At 43.3% G+C, this 16989-nt stretch overlaps 1 protein-coding gene across 1 annotated transcript in view; it reads right to left on the bottom strand.

Moving 5' to 3' along the window:
- TGM5 (transglutaminase 5) overlaps nucleotides 1–9445 on the bottom strand; it is a gene marked incomplete at both ends in the record, with an annotated part of 40101 nt that extends 30656 nt beyond the window's left edge. Inside the window, 4 exons of the mRNA XM_080644477.1 lie at nucleotides 1451–1696; nucleotides 1795–2010; nucleotides 7441–7598; nucleotides 9423–9445. Of these exons, the coding sequence (XP_080500603.1) occupies nucleotides 1451–1696; nucleotides 1795–2010; nucleotides 7441–7598; nucleotides 9423–9445 (643 nt within the window). The remainder of the gene's footprint in view (nucleotides 1–1450; nucleotides 1697–1794; nucleotides 2011–7440; nucleotides 7599–9422) is intronic.
- Nucleotides 9446–16989: the final 7544 nt, after the last annotated feature.

Here is a 16989-nt window from a genome sequence, read left to right as displayed (position 1 = left end):
GCCCACATCAGGGTGAAATGTGAACACAGCCCACGTGACTCCATGCTCTGTGCTCTGCCATACTTAACTAATCCTGGTTGGAAAAGAGCAACCCAGTATTTAGGGTTGGCTTTGACCTCATAATTTCTTTTGTAGGACTCAAGCTTTAAAAGAGGAGACCCCACAGATACCATTTTCTTCCCCACAGCTCCAGGGGGTACAAGTCTGAAACCCACACTTTTGGAGGGCAGGTGTGTGTGTGTGTGTGTGTGTGTGTAAGAAAGAACAAACAGACATCTGTCCTCCTTGATCCAGTGGCAGGGCCTCTTCGTCTGGCTGATGGGTAAGAGTTCTGAACCATTCAGTGATAGGGCAGTGGGAGGTGGTTAGAGATATTATAGCCCCGCCAGGGTTTTGGGTTCTAGCACAATGCAGCAGGCCCCCTTGGGATAAGGTTGGTGGAGAAAGTAGAATGAGAGGGAGTAAGAGAAGGGAGACATCCTCTAAGTCAGAAGTGAGAATTGGTTGAATTTGGCCTCTGCCCCAAATCCCTTATTCTCAACTCTTTCTGACCTCTTCCTACTCTCTCCTCCTGGCTTGTCCTTCATTCTGCTCACATCATGCCAGCGGTCTATGGAACTACCCCTGCCCTCAGGTAGATGTAGAGGACAGATATTGTGGGCCAGGTAGTTCTGGGATATTTCCTGTAGCTGTGTTTGCTTATGACAAAAACTTTCCAGCCCAAATAAATAGGGAACCAGTTAAAAATTTGGTGCATCCAAATGGTGAAGTAATTGTAGCTGTTAAAAAGAATGTACTGACAGGAAAATATGTCCAACATTGAATTTTTAAATGAAAAAAAGCAAATTAGAGCAAACTATGTGTTAAATAATCCCATGTGTGGTATGTATTATATAATTACAGACATATGCATATATGCAATAAATACACATTTGATTAAGCATAGAACATTTTTTGTAAAGCTACACAAGAAAACACTAATAGGACTTCCTCTGAAGAATGGAACTTGGAGATTGGGATAAGGTTTGACTTTTCACCTCCTTCTTTTTTTCTTCCACTTTCTTTCTTTCTTTCTTTCTTTCTTTCTTTCTTTCTTTCTTTCTTTCTTTCTTTCTTTCTTTTGCTCTTTACTTCATTCCACAATTCACTTATTACTCTTACCATGAAAAAACTCAAGTTAAAAATGTATGATAAAGGTAAATGTTAACAGTGGTCAAACTTAATTGTAATAGTTTTCCTTTTAAGTAAAGATGACTTGGTTCATAATTTTAAAATTCTAGATAAGCAAATAACAATGATCCCTCCCTGCTTTTTGGTGGTTGGGAGTGAATGCCTAGTGCATGAGATTGGGGAGGTTTGTGGGTTCCCAGGGAGCAGGGTTGATCCTGGCTCTCTGTGGCATTGACAAAGGGGCGGAGACAAGGGACCCCACACAGGCATCCTGCCTTACCTGAGCACCAGGGATTGAAGAGCAGAATGAATTCCCCGAGCTGGTAGGCCGTGACAGACCCCTGGAAGGAGTCAATGTGAACCTTCAGGAGGTACCGACCCACAGGTGCCATGGGAGGGGCATACAGGCTCACCTCCAGGGAGCTGGCCCTGCTGGTCTTCAGTGAGGCCGTCCAGGGGCTGGGGCTATGACGACCTGCCAGGCTGAATACAGCCCGAGTCCCCTTGGCCAGGTCAGGCTTCGGTCCTAGGAGGGAAGCAGAGTTGAGGCCCTCTGAGGAAACCTCCCAGCTCCTGAGACTCTGACCCCCACACCCTCCCCTGTGTGCCAGCAGGGGTTCTCACCAGTCTCAGCTACGAAGATGATGTTGTCCAGGTCTGGCTCAAAGCCCCGGTTCCTGAAGTACAGAGTGATGTTGAAAGCTTGGCCCCGGCGAACGATGAGGTGGTCAAAGCTGATCTCCTCCGTGTGGTGCCGCATGTTGTTCTGGGAGCTTTGGAAGTCTGTGACAGACAACTCCAGCCCTGCAATGGGGCAGCAGGGGCAGACGAAAGAGCAGGCTTATGGAGCATGGTCCAGTCTTGTCCACCGCTTACTAATTGTGCAAACTTGAGAAAGAAGTTTAGCTTTTCTGAGCGGTAAAATAGAATCCATAATACCAGCTTTATACAGTTGGTATAAGGATTAAATGAGGCTCCGTACATGTATGTGCCTCCTTTTTACTTCTTTCCTCCCTTCCTTCCCTGCTTCTCTGACCTTCTAATCCTTCCTCCCTTACTCTCCTGGAGGGACATGGTTTTCTCTCTCAGTCCAACTCCTGTAGGACTGGCCAAGTATGTCTGTGCCCTTTAGCCTAGCATGTCTTCAGATTTATACCAGCATCCACTTTCTTGAACAAAAGTTGAGTTTCACTTTCCCCTGTACCAGCATCCAAATTTGGGAGAAAGTCCCTGGGTTAGCTGCTGTGCTTTCAGCAGTTCGCTGGCCTCCTGACTATACTAATGCATGTGCCCAATGCTTGAGGAGCTGTGATGCTGAGGTCAGCAAGGAAAGGCCCACTCCCAGCCTTCCAGAGTTTCTGCCAAGACACAGACTGACCTCAATGTCCTCCAGTGTACCTCCCGCAGAAGGGATTCATTTCTGACTTCTTCACATCTAAACATGGTCATAGCATGGTTCCCAGGCACATGGGATAACACACTTTAAATCACAGTTGGCTCAGCCATCTCCTTCTCAGTCTATATCCATTTATGTATCATAAGTCCCTTCACTCTTTCTTTTTTTTTAAATATATTTTATTGATTTTTTAGAGAGGAAGGGAGAGGGATAGAGAGCCAGAAACATTGATGAGAGAGAAACATCAATCAGCTGCCTCCTGCATACCCCCTACCAGGGATGTGCCCACAACCAAGGTACATGCCCTTGACCGGAATCGAACCCAGGACCCCTGAGTCCGCAGGCCGACGCTCCATCCACTGAGCCAAACTGGCCAGGGCTCCCTTCACTCTTTCATTGAAAATGTCTGTGGTGTCCATCTGTCCCTTTCCACATTAACATAATTCCAACCCCTCACCTCACTCCTAGTGACACTAACAGTATCCATCATGTCTTCTTCTTTCTGTCTCCCCACATCACCCACCCCTTAACACATCACCAGATTACCTCTCCTCCAGACAACCTGATCATTCATTCTTTTGCTTTAAAAGCTCTGAGATACCCAATAGCCCACCATACAAAATGCACACTCCTTAACCTGACACTTATGATCCTCCACACCTGGTCTTAACTTACACTTGCATTCTCACTTCTCACCACTCTCACCATGGGTCTTCCTCTCCGTCTGATATCTTCAAGCAAATGGTAGCCTTCCTGTCCATGTATTTTGCTGCTGCTGTAGCCCCAACTCAGAATGCCCTTCACTATCTAACCAAAGTCCACTTTTCCTCCAATGCCTGTTCAAGACCCACCTTCTCATAGAGCTTGTCTCATTTGGCCTACCCTTCTTCCCATCTTCACTTGATCTACAGCATGTAACTGTATCACTCATAGGGAACCTTAACTGCTTAATTGACAAGTTAATATGCTCATTTGTTCATTCACATCAACAAATTTTTACTGAGACTCTACTAGATTTAGGCTCAGCATGAGTTGTTTAGATATTTCTGCAGTTACTTTTTTGTCTGTTTCCCACCACTAGATGTAAATCAGTGGAGACAGAGACCTAGCTGTGTTGTCTCATATGTATTTAGATTTTAAGAAATATGAACCAAAACATTTGACAAAATCCAACATTCTTTCATAATGAAAATACTCAACCAATTAAGACTAGAAGAAACTTCCTCAATAAACAAATGGGACTACATCAAAATAAAAAGCTTCTGCACAGCAAAAGAAACCATCAACAAAACAACAAGAAAGACTACTGCATGGGAGAACATATTTGCCAATGGTATTTCCCATAAGGGTTTAATCTCCAAAACTTACAGAGAACTCATACAACTTAACAAAAGGAAGATAAACAATCCAATAAAACATGGTCAAAGGACCTAAATAGACACTTTTTGAAAGGACATACAGAAGGCTGAGAGACATGAAAACATGCTCAAAGTCATTAATCATCTGAGAGATGCAAATCAAAACGACAATGAGGTACCATCTCACACCTGTCAGAATGGCTATCATCAACAAATCAACAAATGACAAGTGCTGGCGAGGATGTGGAGAAAAAGGAACCCTCGTGCACTGCTGGTGGGAATGCAGACTGGGTCAGCCACTATGGAGAACAGTACGGAGTTTCCTCAAAAAGTTAAAAATGGAACTCCCATTTGACCCAGTAATCCCACTTCTAGGACTATAACCCAAGAAAACAGAAACACGAGTCAGAAAGGACATATGCATCCCTATGTTCATAGCAGCACAATTTACAATAGCTAAGATTTGGAAACAGCCTAAGTGCCCATCAGCAGATGAGTGACTTAAAAAACTGTGGTACATCTACACAATGGAATACTATGCCGCTATTAAAAAGAAGGAACTTTTACCATTTGCAACATGGATGGAACTGGAGAGCATTATGTTAAGCAAAATAAGCCAGTCGGAGAAAGATAAATATCACATGATCTCACTCATATGATCAACATAATTTGATGAACAAGAATAGATCTATCTAGAGACAAATGGTAGGGGAGGGGAGGGTTAAAGAGCAACCAAAGGACTTACATGCATTCATATTAGCATAACCAATGGACACAGACACTGGGGTGGTGGGGGCTTGCCCGGGCTGGGAAGGGATGGGGGAGAGGTTCAACTGAGGGAAAAAGAGACATATGTAAAACTTTAGACAATAAAAAAAGAAGCTTCCTCAACCTGATAAAGGTTATCTATGAAAAATCCATAGCTAACATTATACTTAATAGTGAAAGACTAGCTGCTTTCCCCCTAAGATAAGGAACAATACAAGAATGTCGACTCTCACCCCATCTGTTCCCCTGGATGGCTATAACAAGAAAGAGAGAAAGCAGCAAGTGTTGGTGAGGATGTAGAGAAATTGGAACCCTCATATATTGTTGGTGAGATTGTAAAATGATGTAGCCATTTTGGAAACAGTCCAGCAGCTCCTCAAAACGTTAAGCATAGTTACCATATGACCCAGCAGTTCCATTCCTAGAGATTCCACTCCTATACCCAACAGATTGAAAACATATGTTCACACAAATTTGTACATTAATGTTGATAGCAGCATTATTTATAACACCCAGAAAATAGAAACAACCTGAATGTTCATCAACTGATTAATTAATGAAAGTGGTATCTCCATACAATGGAATATTATTCAGCCATAAAAAGAAATGCTGAATATATTATAACATGGGTGAAAGTTGAAAAAATTATGCAGAATGAAAGAAGACAAACACAAAGGCCACATATTATATGACTCAATTAATATAAAATATGAAGACTAGGCAAATTCATAAAGGCAGAAAGTAGATTAGAGTTTAGCAGGGGCTGGGATGAGGAGGATATGGGTCATGACTGCTAATAAGCATGGGTTTCTTATAAGAAAATATAAGCATAATTTTCAGCACATTGTAGGTATTAAAAAATGTTTGCTAGGTTGAATAAAGTTCTCTGTCTTTTGTATAATCACCCTGTACTTATTTCAAATTTCAGATTCAATGAACACCTTATTGCGGGCCTGTTTACGGTACTATGTGATAGGCACTGTCCTAGGCACCTTAAGATGGTTTTCTCATTGAATCCTCCCCACAACAGTGGAGGCATGAAATGTCATGTCATCCACACTTGGCATAGAGAAAACCAAAGTTTGGGCAAATTAAATGTCTTGCCCAAAGTTAAACTTAAGGTTACTGGCTCAAGTCCTGTGCTCTTTCCATTACCCAATAGCTACCGCCCATTTCCAGCCTTCACTCATGTTCAGAAAGGACACCCAACCCACTGCCAGTTGGGAAAGCACTTGACTTTTTCCTAGTGGTGGAACGAGAAGCTCATTCTTTTTGGAGACCAAAAGACTAGACAGTTGACTAGACAGAGATTGCTAACTGGTCCTGATTCAGCTTGGGCACATGACCCAGACTACTCAGCAGGAGTAGTAGCATCTGCCTGACAGTGAGTAGTGGGGACAAAGCTCATCCTCTGGATGCATTCTGGGTCCAGTTAATACTAGTATCTACCTGTAACATAAGGATTATTCTTCAGCCCAGACACCAGATATTCAAGCAGGAGGTACATTTAACATTGGATGTATTTGTTCTTCTTGTTATGCAAGAAGAATGTAGTGAAATGATCAATAAAGTAGAAATAAAATTATAGGAAGAACTTTTAAAGTAATTGGTCTCAGTATCTAGCTAGAGAGATACTCCCACACAAGCACAAAGAGGTATAGATAAGAACTTGCATTGCAACATTGCTTATATAACTAAAAATTGGGAAGCAACCTGAATGCCTACAATAGGGGACTTGATAAATAAATTACTTACACTCATAATATAAAATACTATGCAATGTAGAAAATAGTGAAAATCTATAGGTACTGAGTGGCATGGATAGAGCCTTAAGGCATACTGTTGAGAAAAAAAGTCAAGCTGTAGAAAAATATGTACAATATGATTATACTAAAGATATACAAAAAAAGAAGCCACACATACTAATATTACATTGAGTGTGTATATATATATATGTGTGTGTATATATATATATATACATATATATATATATATGAATGTAAATGTATAGACAAAAGACTGGTAACAGTGGTTTCTCTGGAGGTAAGGTTGGGGGTAAAGGCACTGACTATAGCTTTACCTGTAATTATTGCTTTATTTTATTCCAACTATTTATATTTCTTGTGTAATTAAAAATTTAAAAATAAAAATTTAACACAAAACAGTAAATGAAGGTGAGTCTGTTACATTTATAGAAATTTATAGCTTATTCTTATGATTTCAACTTACCATTTAATCTTCATAGCAGCTCTTTCTAGAGAGAGGGAATTGATATAGATAGAAGAGTGGTGGTGAGAAGATTAGCTAAGATGAGGAAGAGACCTGAAGTAGGGGAAGAAGTGAAGATATGAAATTCAGAGACTTCTAGAGATGGAAGACAATGTCAAGATTGTCTCGTCCAACCCCCTCTCCTCGTTTTTTCAGGCATGGGGGCTGGAAACTGGAGAAGTGACTTGCTCAATGTCAAAGGGTCAGCTGGTGGAAAAGAACAGAAACCACGACCCCCTAATTCCTGATCCTACCCTGTCCCATGGGGTTATAGAGGCCAGCATGTTGGCATGCAGCTGCTTGGCTGTGTTTACCTGCTGGCATCTCCTGTCTTGGGCTACCAATTCTGAGGTTTCTACTCTTTCTGCCTCTGTTCTTTATTTGCTCCCTTCTTCCTATGAATCCACCCTCACTTGACTTCCTACAGTCTCTCTGTCTTTCTTGCCCCTGACCTCCAGCAACCCCATGGGCCTGCCCTACCTTGTGCCATGGTGGCAGCTGTCAGTTCTCGGGCTGCTCCCCACAGAATAGCAGGATGGCCTGGAGCTTCAGGAAACTGGTCTTGGAGTGTCTGCTTCACCTTCCATCCCTGAGACGCCAGGAGACACTGGAGGTGGGGCTGGATGCTGCACTGCCACCTGCTTACTGGGCAGATCACAACTGGTTTTCTTACTTGCCCTCAGGTTTTTCTTGGCAAAGTTGCGCTGGTAAGATGAAGTGTCATGGCCAATGAACTGTCAGGGCCTTGTGCTATATGGGCTTTGAGCAAAGGCTGTGTGGTAGGTGCTGTGCTGGGAGGGAGGGAGCCACGTGGGAGTGGTAAGCTGATGGGGCTTCTAGGGGGATGGAGAGAGGCTGCACTCCTGCAAGAAGGAGTACCAAGGCCACAAGATTACAGCTCACACTTGAGACCCAAGCCTAGGACTCTGCTTGGCACCTGAGCCCTTTCTTTTATTCTGAAAAGTCACTTCCTGGATATCAAGTGCCATAGAGCCCACTCTGGATCACTTTAGTATGATTTTTTTTTATATTTATTTTTTGTCAAAGGTATTGTCTTGGGTAAGATCTGCCAAGTCCCAGGTGACTCTCAAATAAAAGCAGTAGAGGAAGAAAACTTGGGAAGATTCATGGAAGAGTTCTGGAAATAGATGAGAGAGTGGGAATGCCAGTGAGTGACCTTGATTCTAGTAAGAAAAGTACAAGTACTTGGACTGAGTGTGTAAGCGAGAAAAGAACTGATGGGAGAAGAGAGACACAAAGGGGGAGGATTCTTTATAGGCAGTGGCTGGGACTCTCTGAAGAACCCACACCCACATCCACCTTTCCTTTCCCTCCTGTGGGACACTTCTCCTTGTGTCCCCCTGCTTTTTAGGTTCCTTGTCCACTCTTCTCAGGAACCTCAGTCACCAGCTCCCATCCTCCCTCCTGTATTTCCAACTCTCTCTATCCCCAATCAGAATTTAAAGTGTATTTATACATGTGTATATAGAATTCACTAACACACAGTCACCCACCTTCTATCCAAAGTGTTGCTCAGTGGTTGAGCGTCAACCCATACACCAAGAGGTCACTGGTTTGATTCCTGGTCAGGTCACATGCCTGGGTTTCAGGCTTCTTCCCCAGTAGGGGGCATGCAGGAGGCACTTGATCAATGTTGATGTTTCTCTCTCATTGTTGTTTCTCTCTCTCTCTCTCTCTCTCTCTCTCTCTCTCTCTCTCTCTCTCTCTTTCTCTCTCTCTATCTCTTTCTCTATCTCTATCTCTATCTCTATCTCTCTCCCTTCCTCTCTGTCTAAAATCAATATTTAAACAAAAAGTGGAACTCCATCCCTCTCCTCTTCCTCCTGCATCCCTGGTCTTGGTGAGTGAGGACAGTGCCCAGCCAGTCACTCTGGGAGAAACTGGTACCACCTCATTCTTCTCTAATTTCCTGACTTCCCTTAGCCCAGCAGTCACTGAGCCTGTCCAGTCCAACTTCTGATTATTTCCTAAAACTGGCCCTTCTCTGTGCCCTTGGCCCTGCCTTCCCTGAAGCCTCCACTTGCCTAGACAGCAGCTCCTAACAAGCCTTCCACCTATCCTTTTTCCAAATGAGTTGCCTAAGTGATTTTTCTGAAATGCCAATTCAACCAGGTTGCTCAAGATACAACAGTTGGGTAAAGTCCAAACTTGTCAACATCATCCCCAAAGCCCTTCAGGATCTTTCCCTCCCAGCCTGGAATCCAGGCAGGCAAACCCCTTCAGTTACCCCATGGAGACCTACTCTCCTGCACCTCCAAGTTCTTGAATGAGTTGGTTTCTCTCTGAAATGTTCTCCTCTCACTTGTCTACTTTCTTGTACCCAGGCTCAAGCATTGCCTCTGGGGAAGTCTTCCTAACTCTCTCTTCCACACTGGCTTTCAGGGGCACCCCCTTTTGTGTTCTCTATTAGCCTAATCATACTCCACATTATAAATACTTACCTATCTTTCCTCCTTAAGGGCATGGCCTGTGTCTGACTATTATATCCCCAATGCTTAATAATGATAGTGGTTAACAGGAAAACTACTAGTAGAACTAGTAATAGCTTTCACATTCCAGATGCTGTTTTAGTTCTTTTTTTTTTTTTTTTTTTTTTTTTTTAGATAACCAGGATAATGTGAATATAAATTTGAGTCCCTTTATTTGGACTTTATAACAAGGAAAACTTAGTAATAATTACATAATCAGGGGTGTGGTTATAACTAGGGGTGTAGGCTTCCTAAATGAACCAGGATGCACCCTTTATTTTATGATTGAATTAATGTGTCCTTGAGCCTTCATTATTTAAAACTCTGATTTATCTAAGGCTACACAGTGTTCATTATTCAGCAAGGGCATCATGTCTTGGGGTCTAGCACTGTTGGTGGAGAAGCCATCATTGTTGGGGTTTGCTGGCTGTTTATTGAGGCCATCAATGAGACCATGCAGATGAACATGTTTGTTTTAGTTCTTCATGTGCATTATCCCACCATCCCCATGAGCTGGGTACTATTATTATTCCTATGTTACAGATGAGAAAGACTTAAAGGCATTAAATAGTTTTCCCAAGATCACTCACTAAGAACTGGTGGAGCTAGATTTGGACACAAACAGTCATACTCTAGAGTTCTGTGTAAGTACTTAATTCAGTATCTGAAGCATGGTTGGTTTCCCAGTTCCTATCTGCTAACTGATGGAATAAATTAATTAAAAGATGATCCATGAATGAATGAATGGGTAAAGGCCTGAACCCATTGTCACAATAGCTGAGATGGGGAGAAGAAATGGACATGGAAGCATAACCAATGGACACAGACACCAGGGGGGTGAAGGCATGAGCGGGGAGGGGGGACACAGGGGGAGGGTAAGGACACATATGTAATACGTTAATTGATAAAGAAAGAAATAAAAAAAAAGAAATGGACATGGGCAGGAAAGCTTAATTGTGAGGGGAGGCAGGAAGTGAGTGCAGCTAGGCTGGGCAGGTCTGGAAGGTGGGGTAGCAGAGAGGAAAAATGCCCAATGGCTACCCAGCAACAACCTATTTCATGGCTGGGGCTAATGAGCTGACTTATAGCTGCAGCCTATCATTTGATTCCTACAAATCATTTGTGGGAGAGAGTGTGCTAGGGGAGGGAGGCAGCTCTGATCAGAGTGGCTTATCTATTGGTCCAGAATCAGGGAGGCAGAGGAGAGTCAGGGAAGCTGAGCGGAGTTGATGAGAACCTTCCCATCTGGACAGAGACAAGGCTGTGACTGCAGGGAAGGGCCACAGAGCAGATCCTGGGACACTCAAGTTGGGAGGTGTGGAGGCACCTGCCATCCCTCCAGGCAGGCCAGCTCTAGCAAGGTGGGGTGGGGAGCCTCCAGACCTTATAAGACTCAGAGAGACTAGGACCCTAATCCTGGTCCTGCCATGAATTCCCAGTATGGCCTTTGACAAGTTCCAGCCTACTGGAGGCAAAGACAAGCAAGTAGTTAGCATAATAAATGTGAGAGGTCCGTCAGAAGGCTGGTGGACCTTGGGCTTTAGCAAGGGCTAAAAGCTATGCACCGATAGTTCTGTCGAGACAATGGTGGCTGAAGGCAATCTCCTAACCTGATAATCTTTTATTGTTTATCAAACCTTACCTTTTATATGTCTGTTTGCTTTGTTAAAAGGCAAATGTATATTCCAGTAAATAAAAAGTCATGGGTCCAGAGATTCGGAGAGCCACTCCACTAGAGGGTGAGGCCTCCACCTTGCTTTCCCACATGCCTTCTACATTTATATTTCTTATCTAGTATATCCATTTGTGCGTATCCCCTTCTCCAGATTCTGAATCCTTGCTGCAAACGGTTGCAGCACCAGCCTCCTTGTCTATAGATTCAGGTCCTTGGCTCTGTAGTGCCCAGGTCTGAGGAGAAGGTAAAGCGGTCCCCACAGACAATTGCAAAGGGAAGCCAGAATTGAAAGATCCAGGTGGGATCCTTTGCCTCCTTCCTCTTCCCACCCCCAGAAATGGAGGCAGTGACCCAGGAGAGGTGATTAAACTCATCAGAGGACCTCTGCATATGATACCAAGATCTTTAAAATACACTTTCTCATTTGATCTTCACTGCAACCCTCTGGGGGAAGAAAGGCCTGGCACTGTTTTATTGTTGCTGTCATTTTGCAACTGAGGGAGCCAGGATCACACCATGACAGAGCCCAAACTCTGTCCAGAGCTCTCTCCTTTGTATCACACAATGACACTGAATAGCAGGGACTCCAAAACTACCAGCCAAAGGGATATGAGGACAAGGTCTCTGTGACCACCACAGGGGGTGGAAAGACCAGCAATCACTTGACAGGGTGCTGCTGGCCTGGTTTGTGCCTCCTTGCTCCTGAAAATTTCTTTTGCCATATATGCATAACCCCTGGTCACTGACAATTAGGGTGGTGAAGGCCTGGGATGGGGGTGGGGCGGGGCTAGAAGAGGTCAATGGGGGGCAAAGGAGACATATAATACTTTCAACAATAAAGACGTTTATCTGTGGGCACAACTGCCTGGCCGGGTGACCCTAGTGGTTTGTTGTGAGATGAGGGGTGGGCCAGGACAGGAAGTGGAGCTGCTCAGGGCTAATCTCAGGGCACTCTCTAGCAGTGGCAGGGACCCCAGCATCCTGGGCCCTGGGAGTACATTTTTAAAAACCAATTTTTAGTTGGGGAGAGAGGAAATACTTGAAAGATCAACCATGAAGGCAGAGATGGCTAATATCCCATGCCCCTGGGAGGCCCAGAAGAAAGCCTGCCCACTGATCCCCTCCAGTGACACAAGTCCTTGCATCACCAGACAGGAGGGGCAGTGACTAAACAAAGGAGGACCCACCACCCTGTAAAGGGAGCAAGTTTCAAATTTCCGTAGGAGCCAGTTCAGGTTCCCGGTCTCCTGTGGGCGGGCAGGGAACCACCTGGCACAGCAGTGACAGAGCCCCATAGAAATGCCCTTGGCACTTAATGGGGACAGGTGCAGCTGCACACAGGGTGGAATGTGGGTGCGCAGGCTCCTGCCCTTCCTGCCCAAAGCAGCCTGCAGAAGCAAAATAAATACAAAACAGAACTGAGGAGGAGCAGGGGAGGAGGGTGGAGAGAGGAGCCGAGTGAACCTGCAGACTCACTGAGCAGGTGAGGAGTGGAGGAAGAAGCCACGCCTGAGCATCCGCAGGAGGATGTGCTCCTTCTCGGTGCTTCTGGGTGGCCTCAATTTTCCACGATGGAGAGGTGTCAATTTGTAATGATAACAATTTTTTATTGAGTCATAATTGACACATAACTGTGTGTAAATTTTAGGTATACAACATGTTCATCTGAAACACGTATATATTGCAATATGATTACCACTGTTACACCTCCATCATATCACATAACATTTCTTTTTTGTGGTGAGAACATTTAAGATTGGAAGTATATAATACAGTATTGTTAACTATTATCACAATGCTGTACATTAGATCACCAGAACTTATTCTTCTAACTAGAAGGTTATATTCTTTGACCAACATCTCCCCATTTCTCCCATTCCCAGCCCCTGGTAACTACCACACTCTGTTTCTACGAGTTCAGCTCTTTTAGATTCCCCATACGGGAATACCTCATTGTGTTGTGCTTTGTTTTATTGAACTTCACAGATGTACCATTTTGCAAATTGAAGGCAAGATTCTCCATCAGCAAAGAGATTACCACTTGCTTTATTGCAGTAGTCTGGAACCTAACCTGAAATATCCCCAAGGCATGCCTGTATAAGTGAGATCATGCAGTATTTGACTTTCCCCATTTGACTTCTCTCTGCTTAGCATAATGCCCTCAAGGTCCATCGATGTTGTAGCAAGTGGCAGGATTTCCTTGTTTCTTGTGGCTGCACAATATTCCATTGTGTATATATCACATCTTCTTTGTCCATTAGTCTAATGACACTTAGGTTGTTTCCCTATCGTGGCTATTGTCAGTGAACATGGCAGTACAGATATTTCTTTGAGATAGTGGTTTCATTTCCTTCAGATATATAACCAGAAGTGGAATTGCTGGATCATATAGTAGTTCTATTTTTAACTTTTGAGGAAACTCTATACTGTTTTCTATGATGGCTGAACAAATATACATTCCCAACAATAGTGCACAAGGGTTCCCTTTCCCCCACATCATCACCAACCTTTGTTATCTCTTTTTTTTGTTTGTTTGTTTGTTTTGTTTTTTAATCCCAAGAATATTTTTCCATTGATTTTTAGAGAGAGTGGAAGAGAGAGGGAAAGACAAAGAGAAACATCGATGTGAGAGAGGTACATCAATTGGTTGCCTCCTGTGTGAGCACTGACCAGGACCTGAGCCGGGGAGGAGCCTGTGACTGAGAATCAAACCCGGGACCCTTTGGTCCGCAGGCCAAAGCTCTATCAACTGAGCCAAACTGGCTAGGGCTCTCTTGTCTTTTTTATGATAGCCATGTAATGATAATTTAAAAAAACACAATGACATGCAAGAATAAACTCAAAATGGCTAAAAGACATCAAAGTAAGTCACAAAACCATAAAAATCCCTGAAGAAAACATAAGCAGTAAAATCTCAGATATCTCACATAGTAGTATTTTCACCGATACATCTTCTATGTAGAGCAAGAGAAACAAAAGAACAAATAAACAAATGGGACTACATCAAAATAAAAAGCTTCTGCAGAGCAAAAGAAACCATCAACAAAATGAAAAGGGAGCCCACTGTATGGGAGAACATATTCACCAATGATACTGTAACCAACAGAGTTGAGTCATTATGAGCGTTTATTCCAATACTGCTGGCAATATGGGAGAGCAGCAGGTCATCCACGAAAATCTGCACTGCACCCCACCCTAAGCCGGCTGCCTATATTGGTAGAAGTATAAAGGAAAGTAGGCAAAAGGGCAAGTGGGCAGTTTACAGGTATGCAAAAGGGCTGGGGGTCTTCAAAGGGCTTAGCGATATGCAAAGCCTGGGGTCCTCAAAGGGCTGGTGATTATGGTTTCTGGCTCTGGTTTCTGCAACAAAATTGTTAATCTTTCCATGATAATAAGCAGCTCCAAATGGGGAGGGTGGGCTTTACTTCCAGGTGAGCTCCCAGGTCCTGAGAGCAGCTGCCAGCCAGGTTAGAATGTGCCGTCTTTAATCAGAACAAAAACAATCACGTTAACAGAGCATGATTAATATTTCTTACAATTCTGGCTGGTTCCCCAACATTCTATTTCTGCCCTTATCAATACATCTGATAAAGGGTTAATTTCCAAAATGTATAAAGAACTCATACAACTCAACACCAGGAAGACAAACAATACAGTTAAAAAATGGGCAAAGGACCTGAATAGACACTTATCCAAAGAGGACCTACAGATGGCCAATACACATATGAAAAAATGCTCAGTAATCATCAGAGAGAGATGCAAATTAAAATGACAATGAGATATTGTTACATTGTAACTCAGCGAGCTGAACAGAGGAGCTTTGGTAAGCCAAATTTGGAGTCTTTATTGTGCCGCGGTCTCAGAGGAGTAGCCTCTCAAAGTCTGAGCAAAAAAACATGGAGGAAATTTTCCCTTTATACTTTCCCAGTGTATTTGTCTCCCAAATATGGGATGGCACTTCCGGATCTTTCGCAGGCTTTACAAAAAGCCCTATGTGCTGGGATAGGGGCAGCGAGACTATATCTCAAGGCCTGGCCTGGCGCCAGTATTGATAACTCTGTCTGGGGGTTGTGTATCGTTCATGATTGATGGCCTCTCTAAAATGGGAGTAGTACTTTGGGTAAACAGGTCTTGCAGGACCAGATAAGTGAGCTCATTTTCCCTATTATTCGAGCAAGTGCGTTTACAGAAGCCAAGAATAGCAGCGTTAATTCACAGAACAAAGGACCATTTTATTTATTTATTTTTTTTAATATATATATTTTATTGATTTTTTACAGAGAGGAAGAGAGGAAGGGAGAGGGATAGAGAGTTAGAAACATCGATGAGAGAGAAACATGGATCAGCTGCCTCCTGCACACTCCCCACTGGATATGTGCCTGCAACCAAGGTACATGCCCTTGACCGGAATCGAACCTGGGACCCTTGAGTCTGCAGGCCGACGCTCTATCCACTGAGCCAAACCGGTTTTGGCCAAAGGACCATTTTAGTAGAAAATTTCAAACAGCAGTTTTTGCTATGCTTCAATATCACATCTGTCAGAATGGCTACCATCAACAAATCAACAAATGACAAGGGCTGGTGAGGATGTGGAGATGGTGCAGCCATTATGAAAAACAGTATGGAGTTTCCTAAAAAAATTAAATATGCAACTGCCATTTGACCCAGTGATCCCACTCTTAGGAATATATCCAACACCAATCAGAAAGAATATATGCACCCCTATGGTCATAACAGCACAATTTGCAATAGCTAAGATCTGGAAATAGCCAAAGTGCCCATCAGTAGATGAGTAGATAAAAAACCTGTGGTACATTTACACAATGGAATACATGCAGCTGTAAAAAAGAAGGAACTCTTATCCTTTGCAACAGTATGGATGCACTTGGAGATTAATATGCTAAGTGAAATAAGCCAGTTAGAGAATGATAAATATTACATGATTTCACTTACATGTGGAATCTAACGAACAAAATAAACTGATGAACAAAATAGATCCAGAGACATGGATGATGCATGAAATAGACTGACAGATCTCAGAGGTGGGGGGACAGGAAGAAATTAACCAAAGAGCATATTCCCATATATGCATAGCCCATGGACTCAGTGTGATGAAGGCCTGGGGTGGGCTAGGTGAAGGGGGGCAAAGGGCAAGAGAAATGGGGAACAGCTGCAATATTGACAACAATTAAGAAAAGCACAGCCCTGGCCAGTGTTGCTCAGTGGATAGAGTGTGGCCCAGAGACTGAAGGGTCTTGGATTTGATTCCTGGTCAAAAGCATGTACCTGTATTATAGGTTTGATTTCCAGCCCCAGTCAGGGTTCATGCAGGAGGCAACCAATGAATGTGTCTCTCTCACATCGATGTTTCTCTCTCTCTTCCCCTCCTCCCTTCCAGTATCTAAAAATCAATGGAAAAGATATTTCAGGTGAGGAGAAAGAAAGAAAGAAAGAAAGAAAGAAAGAAAGAAAGAAAGAAAGAAAGAAAGAAAGAAAGAAAGAAAGAAAGAAAGAAAGAAAGAAAGAAAGAAAGGAAGGAAGGAAGGAAGGAAGGAAGGAAGGAAGGAAGGAAGGAAGGAAGGAAGGAAGGAAAGAAAAAAGAAAAGCACATGCACACAATGAAGGGGGAAGAGACCAGAAGATATATGGCAAAATGTTCGCAGAGATTTCTTCTGGGACGGGGGAGCAATCAGTGACTGTTCTTTTCCCCTTTTCTGTTCTTTCCAAATTATCCGGAATGAGCAAAACTGCTCTTGAGCACCACAGGAAGAAAATACAAAGGAGTGGCTCCCTGTCCTTAAAATAACAAAAACAGTGGAAAGAAAGAGATGCTGGGGCCAGTTGGGGTGACTTAGAGAGAATAGA

Source organism: Plecotus auritus (assembly GCF_963455305.1).
Source record: "Plecotus auritus genome assembly, chromosome: 1".
Classification (NCBI taxonomy): domain Eukaryota; kingdom Metazoa; phylum Chordata; class Mammalia; order Chiroptera; family Vespertilionidae; genus Plecotus; species Plecotus auritus.
The sequence above is the reverse complement of the archived record's forward strand: the minus strand, read 5'-3'. Positions and strand labels throughout refer to the sequence as shown.